This window comes from Alosa sapidissima, chromosome 10 (assembly GCF_018492685.1).
Source record: "Alosa sapidissima isolate fAloSap1 chromosome 10, fAloSap1.pri, whole genome shotgun sequence".
Taxonomy (NCBI): Eukaryota; Metazoa; Chordata; class Actinopteri; order Clupeiformes; family Clupeidae; genus Alosa; species Alosa sapidissima.
This window is the reverse complement of record NC_055966.1, coordinates 23,268,433-23,291,544: the sequence shown is the minus strand read 5'-3', so window position 1 is coordinate 23,291,544 and position 23,112 is coordinate 23,268,433. Positions and strand designations below refer to the sequence as shown.

Genomic DNA, 23,112 nt, shown 5'->3' with positions numbered 1-23,112 from the left:
TTGCCTTCATATTCCTTCGTTCAAGGGTTTTTATAAGTTTTTATTGTGGTTTGTTCTATTTTACCTATTGTCAAAAAATATATATTTACATCTAAAAAATAAATAAAAATGTTTTCTGGAAATTAAGAGGCAACTTACAGTAGGCTACAACTTGCATGTTATGTGAAACTTCGTTTCGATCATGTATATTGTACTTATGACATTGCATATATGAACGTTTAATGTCAGTACCAAAAACAGAGACTACAGGAAAAAAATGTTGGATATTTTACGAAAGAAAATTAGCAGGCATGCTTTGGTCGTCCATGAGTTGGGTCCTTGTAATTCTGTGCACTTCCTTGTTGGTGTAAAAATGGCATCCAAGGTGCAATGAGAGCGGGGACGGCAATTCTCCAGGATTGATATGAAATCAGGGACGAGGAAGCTGTAAGATTTGTGGTGCATATTGTTCTGTGCTGACAGTCGATATGCAATACATTGACTTGGTCAGCTTTGTCACAGCAGGGAAAGTGGGGAAATACGCTTGATTAGCAATCCACTGAATCCCAAAGGCGTGTAGGAATTGCTGTTAGCAAGCTAAGCGAGACAGTGACTGCTTAGCTAATGAATTCAGCGGTTGCAATTCATTTGTATCGATCAGCCTGGTAAGTATGCATAGTAAAATGTGACGGACTGTGTTATTTTTTTATCGAGTAGCAAGCCAATGTTCTAATCCGTTCTCGTTAGTCAACACATGATAGTGCTAAATAGATTTAACGTTGCATATGGTCGGCCCACCTAGCTGGTAACGGACAACAGTGGGGAAGTAAACGTCAGATAGTGCAGTCTAGATCATATTGTATCGAAAGCAATGCTGGCTAAAACAATTTACCTTTCTGGATAAGAATCTGTGGCCATTATATTATGTGTCCTAGTGATGTAGGGAAACTGTTTCTTTTATAGTTGTAACGAGTGGAGATTGCTTTTTTGCTACTTTATTGCTAATCATTTTTTTTTACTTCTGGAATGATGTTACTTTAGTTCATCATGAGGAATGTACTTACTCCACAGACATTGTTTTTCATATGCAGATATATTGTCAAACATGGCCATTACCCAATTCCGCCTTTTCAAGATATGCACATGTCTAGCTACAATACTCTCCTTCTTCAAAAGACTAATATGCAGGTAAGAACGAATTACGAAAATTGTATTCATGCTATGTTCGTGTCAGTTCTCTAGTTCTCTGATGTAAAGGCAGCATTAGTTGTAGACGATGCCAGTTGTCAGGATGTATCAGATATAGAACCACTAGGGTGCACTACAAAGCCGAGGTGCAAGTGTGAGTATTTTTCAATAGCGTGTGTTAGCCTGTGGTTTTAGCCACTTTTTAGAAATAAGTTTGATAATATTCATGAGCTCTTATATTTCCTATTGGGTAGGCTTCAAGGTCACAGCACAGAAGATATAGAACATAAAATAAATGAAGTAAATTATTTGATATTACTTTCAGATCACGCATAGCATATTTTCAGTTAATACACTATTGTGCATCACTGTTTACTGAGTGAATTTCAATTTTCTGCTTTTTGTTTGTGTTTGGGACCCAGGACTGGGAGGTTGCGCAAGCTAAGCGGTGATCAGATAACACTTCCAACCACTGTTGATTTTTCATCCGTGCCCAAACAGGTCAGTAATTTTGTGCATTTCACATTGGCTCCAAGGACAGAGCCAGATAAGCATATTACATTTACAACATACACACACACACACACACACACACACACACACACACACAGTTAAAACTCATGCAAACCCATTCTGTCCTGCAGCCAGAAATTGAGGAGTGGAGTTCGTGGGATGAAGATGCTCCAACCAGCATTAAAATCGAGGGTGGAAATGGGGTAGTGCCTCCACAGCAGGATGACGCTGAAGAAGAGGAGCCAGACTACTTCAAAGACATGGCACCAACCATCAGGAAAACCCAAAAGGTGCAGTTGCATGGTGAAATCATTAGTTTCAATAGCATGGGTTTTTGTACATTTATTATTCATTTATGTTTTTAAGAGCATGTTCTACCAGTTACAAGATACACACTAGGGTTGCACGATTTGGGGAAAATATCTAATTGCGATTTTTCTGACAGATTGCGATTTACAATATGATTTTTGAATGTCAATTAATTGATTCAGTTCAATAATCCAAATGGCTCTTTAATTTGTGCCACCCCTGATTGGTGAGCACACCTGATGCACAAGAGGCATAGCACCCTGACCGACTATGAAGCTCACCAATCAGAATTTCTGTGCCCCTCACATACTACACACACCCACCAACCAGAAGTGGCATAGACAAGGAGGATGAAATGAATATCAGTCAGAAATGTGACAAAATTAACTGTGCAGTGCACAATTATTTGTAGCTTTTGCGATTAGGTAATTGCGTTGGTTCACATAAGCTGTGTTCAGATTTTACACTTACTCTCTCACTCAATATCTAGTGAACAATTTAACATTTTGAATATAGCTATAGCCGCATTTTCCCTACATCTGTGTAACTGTATAGGTGACCCCATATAAGTTTATAGCACATGAAAAGTCATGGGTTCGATCCCCAGCTGCCACCGTTGAGCAGGGCACTTAACCCCGAGTTGTTCCAGGGAGTCTGGCCCTGCAATTACTTGACATCTGTAATTTGCTTTGGATAAAAGCGTCAGACAAATGAAGAAAGATTTGAAGGTCACTCTTCTGATTACAGATTGTGTTGAAGAAGAGGGAGCCACTGAACTTCTCTGCCCCAGACAACTCCACAGGCTTCTCCAGCAGGCTGGCCGCCACACAGGACGTGTCCTTCATCACACCATCGGTGAGTGGTAGCGCTAGCACTAGCCGTACACGCTGGTCTCTGCTGGCGGTGAGTGGTAGCACTAGCAGCATGCTAGCACATGCCGCTCTCTCCTACCGGCGAGTGGTAGCTCTAGCAGCACACGCCGCTCTCTTGGCGGTGAGTGGTAGCACTAGCAGCAGGCCAGCACACGCAGCTCTCTCTCAGGGTTCCCACTGGTCATGGAATTTCTGGAATATCGTGGAATTTTGTAAAGTCTATTTCAGACATGGAAAGTCAGGGAATTTTATTTCGGGGGCAAAGTCATGGAATATCATGGAATTTTGTAGCAGTTCAAAATTTACTTGCCAAAATGCATTAATACAAATATATTTCCACTCAGAATTAGTGTATATCTGATTATTAGCTTTACTGCTTGATTGAGTAGTTGTGGTTAGTCCAACGTTGTTTATTCAATGCCCATTTATTCATTTATTTATTTTTTTTATTTTTGGGGCTTTTTATGCCTTTAATCAGATAGGACAGTGGAGAACGACAGGAAGTGAGTGGGAGAGAGAGTCGGGGTGGGATCCGGAAAGGACCACAGGGCAGGAATCGGACCCGGGTCGCCAGCGTACGGTGCAGGTGCCCCAGCTAGTTGCGCCACAGCTGGGGCCAATGCCCATTTATTCATCTCCCACTCTAAAAAAGTAAAAGATTATTGAACGCTACAAGATTTTTCTGAAATCTTTGGTCGGTATATTGTACCATTTATTATATAGAAGGTCATGGAAATTCAGAGTTTTTGTCAGGAAAAAGTCATGGAATTTTACATTTGTCTTAGAGTGGGAACCCTGCTCTCTTGTCGGTGAGTGGTAGCACTAGCAGCACACGGCACTTTCTCCTTGCGGTGAACTGCAGCGCTAGCAGCACACGGCACTTTCTCCTGGCAGTGAGTGGTAGCGCTAGCAGCACGATTAGGTGTATCCAGTGTGGAGTATGACTGCTGATAAGATAGAAAAAGTCATTGTTGTTGAACACTGGAATGTAGTAAAGCATACCGTATCTACGAGGGCAATTGCTAGAATGGTTCATTTGATTTGATTATCCCTATAATGTTTTGGCTTCATTTGAAGCTGCAGAGGGATATGCTATTTGGTTCATGTGTGTAGTATAGAAATGGGAAGAATCTCTCCTTTAGACATTCTCTACCACCACAAGAACATGTTTTCACATAATTTGTCACCTCAGGACTTCATGAACTTTTCCTTCAGTCAAAAGTTCAATCAGTTGGCAAATTATTTTGAGATGTGGGGGTCTTTTGCATGTTTTACAAGTTACTGTGGTAGAAATGTTTCTGTCTGTTTTCATTTCATAACTTTAATTAAAATTAGAATGGGGGTGAATTCAGCATATTTTTATTTTTTCATGAATATTCTCATATAGCTGTTTTGCTGCTCATGCCATGCACAATGTACATTGTTGTAGCAGTATTTTAGTACATGTTCATGCTGTATTTGAGGTTGCTTTCCAGCAGTTTTTATGCAGAAAAAGGACAATTATGCAGTCAGAGGCTTTTTATATTGGAATTCTGTCCTATACTGTTGTCCTTGTCTTACAGCCTGTGGAAGTGTAAAAAGCTTGTGGTGGAAGGGTGTGAAGTGTGTGTTGTTCGTCCTGTGTGCAGGCGGAGCTGGGAGACATGGATGCCTGGCAGGAGGACCCGAGTGCCTGGGAGGACGAGTCCGACGCTGCCTGGGAGGCCGAGGAGGTGCTCAGGTAGGCTGGGGGCCTGGGGCAGAGAAATATCCTGCCTGCTATGTTAACTTGCGGGAAAATTCCTCTCTTCCTGTTGCAGAAGTAACTCCTAAACTCATGGCTGTATCTCTGACCTCCGTTCTTAGCTTAACAAATCTTAACTATAGGACTAGCCTTTCTTCTCCTTCTTGTTCTCAGTCCTCCTGGGGGAAGGGGGGCGCTGTGGATTTCCATCTGCTTTTTTTGATGTCCTCTGCACCTTTTTCTCTTTCCTTGTCCTCATATGTCTCCTGTTTGGTTGGTTTACTGTGTACTCAGTCCTTATCACAAGGCACCTAACCTAACAGAGTTAGCAGTAAGTCATTCATGGTGAACAGTTCTGTGCCCTCATCTGGCATGAGTCCCCCGTCTCAAATAATGTGCTACTTTGACTATATCAGATGCTAACATTTTTTTTAAATATTTTAATTAAATGTTCAGTATTGAGACGGTAAACTGCTAGTTAGCTACTATGCTCTTATTCAGTTATCTTAATTTTAAATATAGGCCTACCTCAATATTTCGCTGAGAAATAAATGAGTGATCTGACAATGGTGATGTTATATTTCCATGAATGCGTTTGTTGCATTTAATTTAGCTACCTAGCTTACAGATGTCCCAGTGACATCGTTGAGGTCTTTGGGCTTTCAGTGCTTGATTAGTATAATAGAAGGAGTATTTATGTTCAGACGAATGAACAAAATTAACGAATTAATGCTTGTAAGTCTCCTTATTGTGTACACAAATTGCGAGTCGTTTGAACATAATCACTGTTATTTTTGAGTGAAAGGGAAAATGCTAAATACAGGCAAAATGTATTAAAAGGCATTAAGTAAAGTTATAGACAACATGCATCAGAATGCATAGCAGTCAGTACATTCAGTATTTCACTTTCGTTTTGACCTCAATGAATACATGATGTGTATTTTAGCAATAATATTGATGAATTCTGTCTCATGACTCTCTTACAACAAATAACTGTGTGTATAAAAACATTCAGTAATTTATTTATTCTTATACAAAATACAAACACTGGTAGTATTATGTGAGTGGTGGTGTCACCTGCCGAGATTTGAGCACAGGGGCTTCAAACTTTAGCCACCAGATGGCAGCATAGGATACCGTCACACCTAAACATGGATTGCCCTTGATAAGACTCGCTCATAATAGCAACCACAAAAGTCACGACAATGCGTCAGTTAAGATATCTTCCTCCATATAGCACAAGCGACTATCAGTGTTTAAACGAGGGTCAAACAGGGTGAACTGTGTTGAGGAGAAACTGTGATACTAATCTGTTAATGACTCATCAGTATTTTGGGCTTATTCTTGAGGAGGGTAGTCTGCAGCAGTGCTCAGCATTAGCGCAGAGCCTTCCCTGTGATTCTCCCTCTGCCTTTGAAGCAAAAATCCCCCCTTGACAGTCGGGTGCTCGGAGGCGCAGTGCTTTGAAGTTTCTGTATCTCACGTGTACGTTCCCCCTGTTTCTCTCTTTCTTTCTCTCTCTCTCTCTCTCTCTCTCTCTCTCTCTCTCTCTCTCTCTCTCTCTCTCCATTTTGGGTTGCAGACAGCAGAAGTTGGCCGATAGGGAAAAACGTACCATGGAACAGCAGAGGAAGAAGATGGAGAAGGATGCGCAGAGGATGATGAAGAAGGAACAGAAGATTGCCGTCAAGCTTTCCTAACATTTCCTCTTTTCGTAATGAGCGCTGGACACTCACGGACAAAAAAAAGAAATTTCGTCGTCCGTTTGGTTAATTGCAGTCACTTGACATACAAAGTAAAATCCATCCTTGCTGAGTGTTTGGTTTTTTTTATTTCCTTTTTTTAATTTTTTTTTTTTAATTGTCCATTGCTATTTTTTAACCCCCCTGGCCAGAAATTCGACCCAATATCAGTGTGAAACCACTGACTGTCTCCCTGCTCTTGCAGTTTTATTGTACAACTTACAGTAACACCAGTTTTACTCTCCCCTCAAGTAAAGTAAAGTGTGTGTGTGTGTGTGTGTGTGCGTGTGTGCGTGTGTGTGCGCATGTAAGCGTGGATGTGTGCATCTATACCCCTAACTACAAGTGCACCCTGGAGAGAACTTGATGACGCCCCCTTTCCTTATTTATGAAAACTTGAAGAAGTTTGAGTGGGATAATATCAAATGGACAAACACTAAGTCTTTTTTTTTTTTTTTTTTTTTTTCCCTCTAATACTTTTACCCCCAGTGCGCACTACTCCCAAGAGTCTTGCTGTGCATGAGACACTTGGATAAATCAGCTCACAGGCTTCGTGGATTGTATAGATTGAATGGAGATGTGGATCAGAATCTGGCACTTGCCAGTACATACTGTCACTTAGTTTGTAGTATTGCTGGAGAAAACAAAATTCGTCACTGGTTGAAATCTCCACTGCCCCCAACCCCCTTGCTGTATGCCAATGTAAAGGTCATCTCGTATTCAACCCTGATCCATATTGAACACTGAATCTCGGTGGAAGGCCAATGTGCTCTGCTTTGGATATACCGAGAAGAAACGGACACTGTTAGGCTTGTTTCAGCAATATGTTTTTGTTTTTAAAATGCTATTTAATGTCTATGTGTGTTGGCTGTGTTTTGAATGAGCTGTAGATGTAGACGTGAGAATGCATGAGGCTGATGGGGGCGCGTGAGGACAGCAGCACTGCTACGTTGTCATGGCAACATGGGACAATTTTTTTTTTTTTTTTTGAATGGTTTGGCTGATGAGTCTATGGCCACTCTCTCATTGACTTAGACCTATCTGCTAGGTGACATAACGGGTATAGTGCTCCTAGTCAAAATCCATCCGCCCATCTCAAGATGTCACCCTGCAGTATGGTATAAAGAGAACTGAGGGAAAGGCCTTAACCAGTTTCATTTGTTAGTCAACAATGACTGGCTGTGGTTTGTTGGTGTAAGTATGCGATCATTCACAAATTCAGGGCTTTTCTGATTGAGCTAAATTTTTGTTACAAAGGGATGTGTTTGATCAAGATGTTGCAGGTGGATCTCAAGTAGTGTGTTTTGCTTGGTCAGAACATAGTATGGTTCATTTTGCGGGAGATAAATTTCCCGTGCATGCAGTGATGCTTGAACCTGCCGACTGAAAGAAAGAGCAGTTTCAGATGATTGGCAGGTGATATGCCTTTTGTATCTTTATTTTTTTTCTTTGCAAACTCATGACCGGCCAATTTGTGAAACAAATGTAGCAAGGGGGTGAAAGTTGCATGATTTCTCATGACAAAAGAAATGTTTGATTTTTTTTTTTTTACATTCTTTTTTTATTTTGCACATTCCTTCGTTGTCAGTAATAAATGTGTGGAGCTCCACTTTGTGTGTATGTGTGTGTGTGTGTGTGTGTGTTGCACATTCAAGAGACTGTGCCATGTATTATTAAAACAACCTTGAGTTTTGGATATGTGACTAAATTATTCATTTGGTAGGTTACGCCCAAATAATAATAGCTCTATACTTCAACCAACAGTTTTAACCTTGTCCCATCTCTCATTATAGAGCATCATGATATACACATCAGATCAATTCCTAAATAAAGAATATATCTCTGTTTCACCTGTTCATGAGTTAATAGAGATGAAGTGTTTCTTTTAAAGATGAAGTGTTTCTTTTCACCCTGTGTGTCCCAGACGTTTTCCTGCCTATTCCGCTGTTTTCTCCAGACATTTTCCTGCCTGTTCTGCTGCCCGAGTGTAAGCTGCTCTTTCTCTGCGGAGGCGGATAATGCTTGGATTTTGTTCTTCTCTAGATAAGTAGCATCATACTGATTAACTTGGGCAGACAGCTTGGCACGGCCCTAGCCCATTTCTGTATTACTAGTGACGTTATGATCCCCATCTGTCTCGCTTAATAAATAAATAAATTAAAATGTGAGATGAAAAAAAAACACTCCCAAACCAGACACGAGGGGCTGGAAGGCTGACCCACTTTTCCCTTTCACAGTGTGTGTGTGTGTGGTATGGTGTGTCAGCCTCCTTCATCCTCCTCGACTGTCAGCAGCCACATTGGGAAACGTGCCACTCTCATTGCTACAGTAGTTTCTAATAACATGCCCTCACTGGGTTATTGAAATGGATTTGGCAGATAAACTAGGGGTTCTCCTACAAGAATCAATCTAGGGTGATGTTTTGTTTTGTGTGTTTTCATTTCTCTTTCTTTATTTTAATTCACTGTGCATGCCTTTGTGTCAGATGCACAATGAGGATTCTGGGACACTCGGCCCTGTGTCCTTGACTGAGCCTGGAGGACTGTGATGGTAGGATGCAGCTCGCTGACGCACACTTGTTCACTCGTCTGCTGTGACGTCTCTCCCACTTTGCTGCGTTATTTTCCCAGAAGCCTCGGTGGGGGCTGACGTCTCCAACCGAAACGGAGCCGCCCGAGTCTGCCCGTGTTCTCTGAACCGAGCTGGAACTCGGTGTGCCCAGATTACAGCCGAACAGTGATAATTGCTTTGGCACGTTGCTGTGTGTGTATGTGTGTAATGAAGTGGAGGCCCAGGTTATGCAACTGAAAGTCTCCCCATCTGGCCACAGGAAGCAGTGTCATACCCCTCTCGTTGTAAGAGTCCCTCGGGCTGAGTTGACATCACTGTGTGCTATTTCGTGTTCTGTTTTTTAAATGAAGGTGGGGAAAAAAGTACACCGCCTCATAAGATCGAGCAATGTTCAGGAGATGTGTTACGTAAAGAAAACAATGCTGTAGCCGTCTCCCCCTCTCAGACGGAACTGAGAGGTTCAGTACCTGCCAGTTTGTGCGACACCGAGAGCACCATTAAGGAACTACTAACACTAACGCACTGCACTCAAGTCACCCTGGGGGAAATTTACTAGACACTAAAATCCCCTTTTTAAACTTTAAAAGGGTTTTGCATAACACTCTGACAGAAAGAACATTTTGGAGTGTGCATAAGAAATTACCTTCCTTGAGCATTTTAACGACTTTTCCTCTTGGGTCCTCCGTCAGACTCAGAAAGGTAGTTTTCAACTTGGTCCTCTCCTCCCTCCCCCTCAAGAGACTGCAGATCAATCATCCAGCCTGCAACAAGATGTTACCAGTGTTGCTTAAGCGAGCTATCCTCTTTTGAACAGATTAACGACAAATTAAATCACTGTTAAGCTGGAATTAACAAAAAGTACTTGAAATTAAGACTTTTCTCAATAGCCAAAGGCTGATGGTATTTTCTCCATTTAATAGAGATTACAAATAAGCTGTCCACCCTGTATGGAATTAACAAAGGAAGACATTGGCCCTTCACCTGTTCATGCAATAGGCATAATTCTTCCTTTTGACAAAGGCACGAAAAGAATGGCGCTCATTGCTTCTTAAAAAAAAGGAATAGTCTGTACGTGTTGGGGTTCCATGCTTTAATAATAAATATATTAGGACATCTGATAAACAATAGTATTGCACATTGCTCAGGCACATTACAAGTGTTCAGTTGTACTGTAGCATTGGCTCATCGCAAACAGGTTGGTACACAAATAGGAACATGTAAAAAGCTCTAACCTCAAGGAGAAAAAATACATGTCACCAAGCACAATTTGTGAGGGACAAAAAGCTTTGGCAGGAGGAACACTTTTTTGGAACACTTCTTTTACTGAAGCAAAACATTAACAGCGGTCCTTAATTTCACTGGAGTGCAACTTTACAAGGGTCAGTCAAATCACACAACTCTCCACTCATTCTTCATATAAAAGCAGGGAACAAATGAACTAGGCCAAGAATTGCACAAGTACAACAAATCATCTAAACAGATGATGAATTACAAATTAATCAACTTAAACAACATGTCTAAGAACTACTAACAAAAGAAACACACAAATCCCTTTCATTTAACGTTTTGCCTTAAACTACGGCAACTTTACAAGAGTGCAAAGAAACAAAAACAATGCAGCAAAATATATTATGTGATTTTATATACAACTGTACAAAACAAAGGAAACACACAATAACAAATGATCTAGGTTTAGCGGACGATTAAGTGCTCTTGTTGGGGTCAGATAGTGCATGCGGGGGAGGATGAGTACGAATCAGATGTCGGGGCCATGAGTAACATGGCGGAGAGTGTGCAATCCCATGATGCAACAGCCTCGGATTAGTGAGGCGATATTGTACACCGGTGCTCCCCCACCAATCCCGTGCCGGGAGTACAGCCAGGCCACAGTGGGGATCACCGGTGCCGCCACCGCCACCAGATCGACCAGGAAGCTGTTGCTCCAGTACCGCCTCTCCACAACAGTCACTGACGGAGCCCCGCACGAGTCCACCCCCTTCTGCACCCCGAAATCCAGCTCCTCCATGAAGCGCGGGCTCAGCGACTCCGGCTTGTGCTCGGAGCAGTCTAGGCCCGAATCGCTGGAGCTCCCCGGAGTCACGGAGGGAGCGGGATAGGCTGGGGTCCCGTCGGCGCTCTTAGCCGGGTTGGAATCGTGCAGGGCTGGGAATTGTAGGATGTTGCTGGACGAGAAGAGAGCGGAATTGGGGGCTCCGTCACCCTGGAGCTTCAGCAGCTGCAAAAGGAGTGCTTGCAGGTCGGGAGTGTAGCCCAGGTCCTCGGTTTGGACCTCTTTGTGCTCTGCTTTGCACAGTATGATTGTTGCCTGTGGTGCTTGTGGGGGTGGTTGCAGTAGTAGTACTGGTAATGGAGGTTCTGGAGAGGAGGATTGGTCGATGGTGTGCTCCTCCAAATCGCTGTGTCCCAGTGTGGAGAGTTCAGGCTGTGGCATGTGCTTGGTGCTAGTGTTCTGGCTGCAGTCCATGGCTGTGGACATGAGGACCTGCTCTAGGATGCCTGTCCGGTTGGCCATCTCATCATTAGCCAGTAGTCCACTGTCCGCCATCTCCTTCTGAGGCCCCTCTCTCCTGACCTCTTCATCATGTTCCTCCTCCCCCTCCATCTTGTATGTAGGACACTTTTCTGGCGAGTCACAGATATAGTCCAGGGTGGGTTCATCCAGGTTGGAACCACTCTGGGCCAGCTCCATGCTATGCAGGAGGGACTCCAGCTTGCGGTTCTGGATGTTGATGTCGATAAAGTACTTCTGGATGCCTTTGTCCTTCTCCATCAAGCTGTTCTTCATGGTCTCCACCACCTGGCGCAACTGCTTGATCTCCTTGCGCGCCTCCTTCAGGGACAGCTGCGCCTCCACCCGATGGCACTCCTCCTCGATCCAGTCCTCCCGCATGCGCCCTAGCTGCCCCTTCAGCTCCTCAATCTCAGACTCCCTGAAAGAGGCAAGAAAGTTAGCCATTTTGTTCATGCAACATTTCCCTCAAAGTCCCCCCAAAAATGGCTAGGAAAAAAAATATATAAATAAATACAAATAAATAAAAAAAAAAAATAAAAAAAAAACAGTTGATCAGAACTCCTTTCTTGTGCAGGCACAACATAGTGTAACAGAGGCGAACTGAGCTAGCATGCTAGTTGCCCGTATAAATCCTCACACCCCTAACCTTAAGAACGCTTCTAACCACCGAGTTGGAAGCCTGGGCTTTTAGCTCAGTGGTTAGAGCATTTGACTCTCATGCCGGTGTGTGTTGAGGTGTACGGGTTTGAGGGCCATGAGCGGCAGACAAATTACGACCTCGGTTACAATAGCAACAGGTGAGCCTCTTGATGCAACAGCCTCAGGACAGCACTGTGACTCCCTTGTGGAGGTAGTCCTTCACAAACTCAGCAGCTTGTCAACAGCGAAGGGTGCCAGCACTGACAAAATAGATGTCTTCAGTCAATTTAGACAAACCCCATTATAAAGCTTTGTTACAGGCTACTGTTAAGCTTCATAAGATGAATACAAATTGCCGGCTACCGTTAAGCCTCTGAGCCCCTCTCCGTTGAGCTGAATATAAATGTTAAGACCAGATACACAGACTGAAGTTAAATCCAGAGGTGTGAATGTCTGGCTTCAAAAAGACCCACCATATTTGTTCCAACCATTCACTAAACTAGCTGATTCTAACCTACACAACTTTCTCAACCTGGTGGATCAGCTTAGTGAGATCACCTGTATTACTGTAATACACAGGAAATTACTGTAAGTGCACAGGTAGAACAAATACATGGTGGGAGTTTTACTTACCGAGGCTAGACTTTTACAACTCCTAAGGATAAATAGAGAGAATGAGAGAAAAACCCTACCGGTCATGGACAATGTTCTCAGACTCTCTCAGCTTGCTCCGCAGGTGCCGGATGGTCACTTCCTTCTGTTGCAGGGGGGTCAGGTATTGCTCGGGGTTTGGGGGCTTGATGCCATGATTGTCTCCGCACGAGTGGTACCGTGTGGTGCGCGCACGTCTGTGGGTAGAGAGGAAATGACACGTCAGCTTCCACTCCCAGTCCTTCTGCGATGCCATCCTCGCCTAGCTTAGCCTAGCCCTAGAGCAAAACTCCCAGCAGGGCAGCATTGCGATGCCACTGACTGAATAGAAAGAGACCACAGTGTTGCTGATGCTAAGCTGCTTGAGTTTCCAGTGTTTGCTTTGCTCTCTCTTCCTCATGAGGTGGAAGTAACTAGGCCAAGCAAAAAAGGGGAGTAGATGCTGCTTAGGGTGCATCATCCGCCTTGACATATGCAAATTAATCTGTCCCTATGCTTATTATGTGCCAATGAGCAAAAAAACATTCCTGGTAAATTGGATAATATTTAGGTGGCCCACCATAGTGGAAGTAACTAGGCCAAGCAAAAAAGGGGACTAGATGCTGCTGCAACCCTCAAACATTACAAGCTCAAAATAGAGCTTCAGAGAAAGGACAGCCTGTGAGGTCACCTTGTCAATTACAGTTTGACTTTGCAGGGCTGACATCTAACCAGATGCAAAAAATTATGCTGGGACAAAAGATGACCATAATGCAAATAAAAGAGGGGAAATTGCATTTGTTTATCTAAAGGGCATGCGCTGGGTACTGCAAATCTGTCTCCTCAGGATACATCCGGTGTACCATTAAAGAATTCATATCATATCATCATAAGTCTGAATAAATAGATTTTCAATGTACAAAACACACATCTGTTCACGTTTTAAACCGAAACATTAACTTTTAGAGGCATCTGAGAATCTTAGGTTTGAAGGTATGGGAAGGGATGGCAATATGCATCTATGCAGAGCAGTGCTCTGTGCAAGTGCGCAGCAACAGAGCTAGCATAATATCCTAGCAACCTGGTGCTCCAGCTTTGATGTAAGCTTCTGCATCCCTGCCAGAAATAGAGCGAGAGAAGCAGAAGGGAGCACAGAATGAGGACATCTCTCTCTTTCTTGTGCACGTGCGCACTCACACACACACCCCCAAATCAGGCAGAAAATTCCAATTCGGAGAAGCTATTGTGACCCAAGTCTGGCTCAGCACTGCTTTGCCTAACTGAGTTGACCAGGCATAAATAAACAAAAAATAGCTCAATTTAATGAAGAGACTCCCTAACTATATGTAAATGTGTTTCTAGCACTTCAGGCTTGTGGTCTGAGTTGAAACAATCTTTTGACAGGACCCCATTACCCTAAGCCATTGTTGGTTTGCATCCAAGCAACAAGAGCTCAAAGCAGCCAATGAAATGTGACCCCAGTTCACTACTGAAATCCTAGATACAAAGAGCCTAGTCAAAATTGACTCAACAGAATGAAATATTAATAGGTCAAGTCCTTGAATAACCAACCCCACCAAAACCTCCCATTTTGCCATAGCAACAGCAGGCAGTATCCAGGAATGGTAAAAAATAAATAAATAAATAAATAATAAAAATCTGAACTCAGCCATAACCAGTGTAATCCTCATTTTCTGTCAGACGCTGAAGGATTATGATAAAAACCTGTCTCCTGACCCATACACCCACGCCTGTCTGACTGTGACACACACACACACACACACACACACACACACGCAGCAATGTCTCCAAGCCCAGGGCAGAGCAGCCAATACAGTACCTGGTGGTGGGACTGGAGTTGCTGCTGCTGTTGGTGGAAGAGGAGGGGGCTTTAGGGGGTGTCCTGAAAGGCGCATAGAGCTCGGAGTCTCGGGAGGCACTAGGGTTCCCGGGTGGCCTAAACACAGGCAAGCTTCTGATGTGGGTTCCGCGACTAAGACAGAGAGCGAGAGTGAGGCATTAGCGATCAATAAGGCTGCCCGTCGTTGACAGCTACACCCAGCAGGCTGTCAGTTCCGTGGAACAACTCAGCCAAGCATTTGCAAGCAAATGACCAAACAGATGGTCCTGAAGAAGTCTATTTATGCCATCAGCATGCTGTTAAAGACATATCCAAGGTCAAGGGACAAATGACTCATAAAGACAGAGGGCATGAGAACAACATGGTGGACATCAGGCAAGGCAAACATAAAAAATACAAATTGGATCATCTTCAATTAATGGTTCAAGTCATGTGCAAAATACCTGCGTGAAGATAGCTTTTTCCCTGTGGAGCTGGACAAAGTTTCTCTGGTCTTGATGCTTCCACTACTGGAGGAACTGAAGTCTGCCTCGCTACCTGCAATGACAGGTGTCCAGGTGACACAAAGTGGGAAAGCTCACCAAGGTGACACTTTCAAGATGCACTCAACGCAACACATAAGCATAAGTAGAGACAAATCTCCATTCATCAAACTTCTCAGAAGTCTCAAAATACAGCTTACATGTAGCATTTCCTCGTCTACAGACACGGAGCTCAGCCAGGTCTACATACATCGTCATGCATCTCACAAGGACCATCCTGGCTATTCAAATACTCAATTGGTCAACAACCAAACGTAGCCATGGCTAAAGAATCAGCCTTACACATAAACACTCAGCTCAACTCAAAATCACGACCACCCGTGATCAGTATGTGAACAGAGTCAAAAAGGCTTTGCACTCTTGCTCAGCACCCAAGCACAATTTCAGTGTCAGCGACTAGAATTAAAGAGGACTGTCTAAGAAGATTGGGTTACAGACTTTCCATGACCTGGTGCACTCACACGAAGACAGGGGCTTTATCTCAAACCGCATACTTCCATCAGTACGTGTGCACTGAGCACTTCTGTCCGTAATGCCCATTTTTTGATGGTTAGTATTGTCCCAATATCTGCACTATATACTTAAACTAAGTATTTGAAGTAGGCGGTTTGAGACACAGCCAAGCACTCAACCCCACAACAACAGCGAGAATTTCCTCAATCAGGACTGTGCTGATGGAACTGTAGAATGTATCTCAGTGGATTCTAATGCAAAACCTAATTCTAATTTCTTCCTCCTGTCCTAACCCCTCATTCTTATTAATTTAATAAGATGCAAATAGAGCTTGGGGTGCACCCAACATCCTGAAGCACATGGCAGGCGAGAACTAGCCTGGTAAATCATATCATTGTCAGAACAAAGAAGGGATAAAAGTTAATTCCTGGATTACACACCTACATCTTTTAAATCCACCATACTACAATGTAGACACACGTCATTATTGCAACAATTGAGGACTTAGGTCAATTTCACCGAACAATGCCTTTCCTGAATTACGCCAGTGAGCTACAGCCATGTGTCTGTGGTTCTTTGTTGGGTCATAAATTCACTTGGAGAAAATGGACTGAACACCTCACCAGAATTATATAATTACAGATACCAACCTGAGAAAGTACACTTCTCATGTGACAAAACCATAGTGATGTGCTCTGTTTTTCCCCCTCAAATTCTGTGATGAACAACAAAAGTCAAACTATACTATGCAAAGCAATCCCTCAACACCTTGTGAGATCAACTGACGGTCAGTGCCCTCTGCCAATGGAAAAAGAAAAATAAATAACTACCACTAATGAGGCTGATTGGAAAACTGAGGTTCAAATGGCATACCAATCAAGAGCATGCCGATCAGAGCAATTAGACGCCACCTGTCACTATACTTATGTCCCACCTGTTTCATGCCAGACAAGCACATAGCCACACACAAGTGCCAAGCAGCAGTTGACTGAGAACAAAACCAGACAGAAACACTACAGTCACCATTAGACAAAAATACATACACTGTATAGCTTTATCAACCAACACTAGCCAGAGTGTGTTACACAACATGTGTCTTATCATCGCCATCTCTGTACTTTGACCCGTCTAGGTGTTTTTTTGCAAGGCTTCTGCATACACTAGTGTACATGGAACAAATCAAGAACAACTGATTTAGTTTTCATACTATTTGAGAAGTTTCTGTCAAAGATGTTGTTGCCCAAAGTTAGATGATGCATGGATTTCAAAAGTACAAAATGACTGACATAAAATCCTTACACCTGAAAATCCATTACACAAGAAGGCAAGGTAAGAATTTTGTTGGGACTCAATATTAATTTAACTACAGAAATTATATGTGAAACATAACTAACTCTGTATCCTTCACCAAACATCAACATTGCTGAAAGGGGCATGAGGAACAGGCACTCTGCCAAAACAACTTTATCAATCTAGCCTACAAACAGTAAGTTTTAAGTTGGTGTATCCAAACTGAAATGTTAACGCCAAGAACTAGATCTGCAGGTGGAGAAAAACCAGGAGGCCCTCATCTCCAGACTCACCTCTGGGTCGATTGGATGAGTGTTGCTCCCTCTTGAGCTTGGTTGGAGGTGTGCTCCATTCGGCCATGACATCCACCCTCACCCTCTTGGTCTGGGCGTTGCGCTCACAGAGAGCCGGGGAGCATAGGGGACTGTTGTCGGAGCCTGACGGTGTCTTGGCAGGCGAGGCGGACTGACTGCTCGGGCATCCAGTGTCATCTGCATAAAAGGTTGTGTGTGCAGCAGATGCCAATATAGACAGACACATGTTTGCGTGCACCCCACCCCACCCCCTCCACACACAAACACATGCAGACAATGATCAAAGTTCAAGGTTCGGAGTGTCTGCTCTTGGAGACTGCTGCTCCATGCATGCATACTCAGAGCAGCAGAAAGGGAGGGGGAAAGGAAGACTCCTAGCCACATGTTTTGACAGCCTTGGTTTGTACAACAGATCTGCCTTACTATGTTTCACATTTACCAACCTTCTGTGTAAGAAATTGTGGATATTAGGATATGTTTGGTCCTTATCCAATACGGCCCAATTACTTTTCAATGAAAAGTAGCTAGTGCAACGATTTCACAATATAATCAAAACAACGACTGGGTCTTACAAAATGAGAAAAACAGTTTCACTTTCACAGTTAGGAAAACATCAATGACTTACATTACAATGCTGCTAAATTAACCACTGTTTGGATACTGAGTGGCCATACGACCAAATAATTATGGAACTGTGTGTAGCCTACCCTAGATTATATTGTGGTGAGTTCAGTGAATAACAGTCTTAACATTAACATGCAGAGCTGTTTCATTTGTTACAAAATAACAGAAGTGGTATCTCACCGGAGGAGAAACTATTTGGACTGATTGTTCTCTTTGAGAGCTGTGAACTGATGTCGCATTCCTTGGTTTCCTCCTCAGAAAACGGATGCTCGGGCAAGGGCGAACGTTTTCCTTTGGGTACGGGTGGCGGGGAGAGGACAGGACGGGGGATGCGGCTGCGTGGACTCTGTTTCTCTGGCGACTTCTTTTCCTACGGAACATCAAGGTCACACAGGTAACATAGCACTTAAAGGTTATCGCGAGAGGAAAATAAAAATATTTCAGCATAGGCTAAAACGTCAGTGCTGTGCTCCCAGCCTTTCCAGTCTCACGCTTTACCATCGACAGGTGGCAAGCAAATTTTTGGATTCCTGAAAGAGCACACAGCCATTCACCCTGAATTTGAGTTAGGCTCTGACTAAATCAAACAGTCGTTTGGACAGACTATACAGCCTGCCCGACGCTGTAGTAAAAATATCAGGCACCTCGTAGTCCTGGAAGGGTCCCATTCTGTCAGAACCAGATATTGCTTGCAGACCTGTCAGGGGAAAAACCTGAAGTTAGACCTAGGCGGCATCTTGATACGTGGCACACAGTAGTCAGAAACAAGGGCATCACTGTCTCAACTCACGACATGGAGCACAGGGCGGGGGCAGCTCCGGTCAACGCGCTCTTGCCAAGCCAGAATGTTGCAATTTTGGCTGAAAACACCCTCTTACTACGTGTACTTTTTTGCCTCCAAGCAAGGCCTGGACATGCCAATAAGCCAGGCTCTTGTTTCAGGGGTTATTGTTTCAATTTAAGATGTAACGTTAGTGTCATAAACAAAATCTTAATATACCTGTAAATAACATGCTAGTTGCACTAAATAACTAACTAAATAACATAGCAACCTATGGTAAACAAATAAACTGACCGTCACCACTGAATCGCTTTAGCTTTAGGCCGCCCAAATTACAGTCAGTAACAGTCTGTAGTTAGCTTTCCATTAATAATTTAAATTACATTCCATGACACGTTACATGTAGGCTATCCTCATGAACTTTTATTTGTAAAAAAATAAAGATATGACGTAAGGATCTTATGTAACGTAATGAACTTGGCCTAATCAAGAATGCAAGTGTTACCTAATAGGTTTTCACACTCAGTTTTGAATAAACTTTTAATGGAAATTGGAGGATGTCTCTAAGATATTCAAACCAATTCAAATCAACCACAGGAGTCCATGGTAATACAGTGGAATGCCATGAACAGTGTTGGTGAGTATGGCACAGTCAGATAGGCCTTTGACACAATTTATGAATGAATCAAGATTGGAGTGAGTATGTTTAAGATGAGATGAATTAGTACACATAGCAACTACATTGAGTTAATTTTACTGCAATGTGTTAAACTCTCTATTCCTAAAATGACCTTTGATTTAGTTTTTGGAGTATGGATACCTGGCTTCATGAAATCTGTTACAATAATACATTGTATCAATTATTATTTTACATCCAGGTCATGACTGCCTTTTGAACATTTAGCTGTAAACACATTTCCGTGTGAATGTTGCTTCGTCCATGGCATCCATCTTGTTTCAAACAGCTTAAAAGCATTGCTTTTCATTAATCAGAGCTTCACACACCAAGGGTTAATCCCAGTCCACCCCTCCTTTTCCAGGGCCTTTTTTCCTTGTGGCTGTGCACTGCGTGCATTATTTTTGTTCATCTGCTCAATAATTCAACATTTATGTCACACTTCACTGATTTTGACATCATCTTTTCAATTCCCATCTCCAGAAGACTGGGGTCATGTTTTTGGCTCCTCATCTTCAGCGGTTAAGGGGGTTAGTTATGTAAGAGTACATGCCTTTATTTATTTTTTCTTTGTCATCAGCAGTGATGTAACTGACCCCAAAGGGTTGCGTTTTCACTTCACTGACTCCTGCTCTCTGGTCTTGTTTAAATGCAGGCTCCAGATGCTCTAGCACGATGCTGTCATATAACTGCAGGCCGATCCTCCATCAGCACAAATGTTGAAGAACCAGTCGTTCTGCTTTTTTTCCCCTTTTTTAAAAAAAAGGTAAGCCCCATAAAATGTACAAGGTCAAGGTCATTCTACAAAGCATCACTACCTTATAAGTCTACCCCTTTATTGAATGTTTATGGCTGTAAACCTGACCAGATGGCACTGTAACAGTCACAAATTATCAGAATCAGAAGTCAGGAAAAAAATGGCAGCTATGATATAGAAATATGAAGGCAAAGAATATGCCTTTAAATGAGAAGAGAAGAGCATGTCAACAAGATCGAAAAAGGGGAGAATTTCTAACACAAATGGACACGAAAGTCTGCTGCCCAGTCAAAAAGGATTCTCATTACGAACAATTGAAAAGGATTCTTCTCAGTGTGAAGAGTTAGGCCTCAGCACCGCGGCGAACATGTGTGAAAGACGCCCATTTCTGTGATGAGCTCCGTTTCCGTCGCCGCCACCCACCAACTCCACCTGCCGTCCTCCCCTGAACAGCATGCCCGCTTCTCTCTGAGCTGCATCAGATTAGACTTTGCCAGCATGGCGCTCCAAATCTGTGCCCTCCTAGCAACAGACTTAACAACAGAGAAAGAATTGCATACGAAAGCAGGCCCTGATCTGACCAATTGCATTAAGCAAGTCATTTCGCAGATCAAGGGATTGCCCTCTAGAGGGAGGCTGAGGGTGGTGCTTGTCTTGCAGTGGAGAAACCCTCTGTCCAAAGCATTAGTGTTTTACCTCTAATAGTGGCTGTTACCTTGATGTTGAGCAGTGTCAGCCTACCAGCTACTCTGGGCGTTGGCAAAGTGCGGCATGTAATTTATTCGCACATTGTGAATGTTGTGTCTTGAGTTTAGACACTGATTTGCCCATTGGAGGTAAAATGTCACTAGCCAAAAAATTGGATTTGAAAATTCATGATAAACCAACATGTAATATCTCTTGAAGATCACTTGGTGTAGTGTTGGTGTTATGACTGCAAGCAGACTCAATCAGAATTTGAACCGGGCTGCCTGAAGCCTGTGTGAGGTATGTACACTGGCAAACCTAACAAGCAGCAGGGTCACAAGCTGCCAGTTCACGTGCATAACCCCCACAGTACACAGCCTTCACTAACTGCTGTCACACACACTGTCTGACCAGCTAGGCTAAGAAGGCAGCTGCCTGCTGGAGCCAAGTGCAGAGTACACATGGCTGAGATTTTTAACCCTTTAAAAAGTGAAGGTGTATGCCATGTGTAAATGGTCATATTACCCTCAAGTTTTACCTCACAATGGATTGAATCTCTAAAAGGTCGACTCCATGGTGGTCCAAATTCAACGCTATTTGTAGTGACACAGCTTCACTGAGTCTCTAAGACTGACTGTTTTGATCAACATAATGCTCAATGCATTGATCGGGCTGCAAATGTAGAGAATGTTTGGGTATAATGTAGACCTGTTACAGCTGACAGATGTAGTCCAAGATACTGTAAAGAGTAAATGTAGTTGAAAGGCAAGTGAAGGTGTTGGTGCGTGTAAGTTGGAGTACACTTCAGTTAAGTAGGAAATATTGTTGGAGGGAGTTTCTAATTTGACGACTCATAATTTTTTTGTACTCAGTTTTTGCTGAATTGTAATGAATTCTGAATATGACTATTTAAAATGGTATGAATTATTAACATCCAACACATTTTTGTACAGTCTCAAGTAGCTACCTCCAAGCTCCAACTCTTGAACTTCTCTGTGTTTAGAATAGACAGAAGTAGGTTCATTGTCAGACTGATGTATTGGGATAAATCTGTGTAACAAGTGCCCTGAGGTATTGATCTATTCAGGCAATTCTGTTCACCTCAGTTTTACATGATGGAACACTTCAAACAAGATCAAAGCACCACATGCCTGGTATTGTTGTGACCATATGGTTGTGACGATTTAAAACCACCAATCCTTCCAAAGCAGGTTATCTACATCATGAGATATTTAAGGAAGAGAGATGAAAGACACATATTCAGAGATATGAATGGTGATGATAAAGATACAGAAGGTCAACATATGGACTGTGTGGACAATCTGGACATTGTATGAATATGACGCTGAAATGGATGACCAGCGCGGAGACAGATGGTGCTGAACATGTCAAACTGTTTCGGTTTTAACCAGCCCCACCTTAACTTAGTCAAAACAACAATGCCATCACACAAAGCATCGCTGGAATTCCAAACAGGCTACTATTTCTCATATGACCGTTTTGTTAACGACTTTTAACTTTACACTTGATACTGAATAACCACGCAGTTACAAGAAGATAAAGGCTATTGTAATTGCTTTCAATTGTGGAATTTGCTGATTGACAAAGTCGTTTTTTGTAGCTACCCAGCACAACAAATGAATGACTATAACTCAGTAATGTAGTAAAATTCAATCTTACTTGCCTTATCTGTCGACGAAGATTGTCTCTACGCAATGGTGCGTGTCACTCCCGTGTCCGCTTCTAAACAACAGTACACGACCCTGCCTCAATCCCTGTTTTTGTCTGAGGTGGATTACCTCAAACGACACACAGAGCGAGGGATGTATGCCAAGCGATGTCCACGAGGCTGTTGCGCCTTAATTCCTCCTACAATGTTTTGCTGTGGCTGCGAGGGTATGTACAACGATGCGAGAGCGCAGAAGGGGTGATGCTGAAGCAAACGAATGACTGTGCAAGTGCGACGTAGAGAATGTGACTAATGTTCCAAGTGTGTTATGTAACACAGCAGATTTTTTAACCCTCGATCGACCATCAGCAGATGGTCTTGCCATCACTAGACCACCGTGCGGTGCTGGTATTCTCCACAAGGCTACGTAGATGGTTCAGTTGTGTAGCCAAAGTAGTATTCAATTTCGACTGCCTCTCGCGAAAGCTATGCGATAGCGATCCAAATGGTTGACAAATCACGGTGTTGGCTCTCCATGGTGCTGAAGCAAAGATGTCTCAGCAGAGGTGTTTGAGTGATGGCGCTAGACTAGGCCTACTTTCCCCAATATCTAGATGTGCTTATGTGACTTAAATAAAATGATGTTCTACAGCCAATATGACTTTACGTATCCAAAATTGTCTACTAAAATAGTGTATCCCCAATATTTAATTTAATATATATTTTATACGTTCTAATGAATAAACCCTACCCGTCGTG

The 23,112-nt window shown here is 42.9% G+C and overlaps 2 protein-coding genes across 7 annotated transcripts; one reads left to right on the top strand and one right to left on the bottom strand.

The window, feature by feature from the left end:
• The first annotated feature begins 77 nt into the window (after nt 1–77).
• Nucleotides 78–8,022, top strand: ebag9 (estrogen receptor binding site associated antigen 9). 2 transcript variants are annotated; one of them, XM_042107434.1, is made up of 7 exons: nt 78–426; nt 1,071–1,167; nt 1,590–1,668; nt 1,812–1,970; nt 2,737–2,844; nt 4,490–4,581; nt 6,167–8,022. In XM_042107434.1, exons 2-7 carry the CDS (start codon nt 1,085–1,087, stop codon nt 6,282–6,284), a joined length of 639 nt encoding a protein of 212 aa, XP_041963368.1. In that variant the 5' UTR covers nt 78–426; nt 1,071–1,084; the 3' UTR covers nt 6,285–8,022. The 2 variants fall into 2 exon arrangements, with proteins under 2 accessions (XP_041963368.1, XP_041963367.1); XM_042107433.1 differs by having other exon boundaries at nt 78–644.
• Nucleotides 8,023–9,972: 1,950 nt separating this feature from the next.
• Nucleotides 9,973–22,479, bottom strand: sybu (syntabulin (syntaxin-interacting)). 5 transcript variants are annotated; one of them, XM_042107422.1, is made up of 8 exons: nt 22,369–22,479; nt 18,428–18,480; nt 17,964–18,153; nt 17,139–17,336; nt 15,004–15,097; nt 14,540–14,692; nt 12,762–12,917; nt 9,973–11,848 (listed from the first exon to the last, which is right to left on the bottom strand). In XM_042107422.1, the coding sequence occupies exons 2-8, from the start codon at nt 18,449–18,451 to the stop codon at nt 10,654–10,656; spliced, it is 2,010 nt and encodes a 669-aa protein (XP_041963356.1). In that variant the 5' UTR covers nt 18,452–18,480; nt 22,369–22,479; the 3' UTR covers nt 9,973–10,653. The 5 variants fall into 5 exon arrangements, with proteins under 5 accessions (XP_041963356.1, XP_041963357.1, XP_041963358.1 ...); XM_042107423.1 differs by having other exon boundaries at nt 22,365–22,438; XM_042107424.1 differs by lacking the exons at nt 17,139–17,336; nt 17,964–18,153; nt 18,428–18,480; nt 22,369–22,479 and adding exons at nt 15,243–15,323; nt 16,206–16,390.
• Between the last annotated feature and the right edge of the window lie 633 nt (nt 22,480–23,112).

What these genes read in the sequence shown, in the direction of transcription:
- ebag9 (XM_042107434.1), top strand. Translation starts at nt 1,085, where the DNA reads ATGGCCATTACCCAATTCCGCCTTTTCAAGATATGCACATGTCTAGCT. An exon ending in CCATCAGGAAAACCCAAAAG is followed by an intron (nt 1,971 to 2,736) that starts GTGCAGTTGCAT and finishes TTCTGATTACAG; the next exon opens with ATTGTGTTGAAGAAGAGGGA. An exon ending in GAGGCCGAGGAGGTGCTCAG is followed by an intron (nt 4,582 to 6,166) that starts GTAGGCTGGGGG and finishes TTTGGGTTGCAG; the next exon opens with ACAGCAGAAGTTGGCCGATA.
- sybu (XM_042107422.1), bottom strand. Translation starts at nt 18,451, where the DNA reads ATGGGACCCTTCCAGGACTACGAG. An exon ending in GACCCTTCCAGGACTACGAG is followed by an intron (nt 18,154 to 18,427) that starts GTGCCTGATATT and finishes GATGTTCCGTAG; the next exon opens with GAAAAGAAGTCGCCAGAGAA. An exon ending in AACTCCAGTCCCACCACCAG is followed by an intron (nt 12,918 to 14,539) that starts GTACTGTATTGG and finishes CTCTACCCACAG; the next exon opens with ACGTGCGCGCACCACACGGT.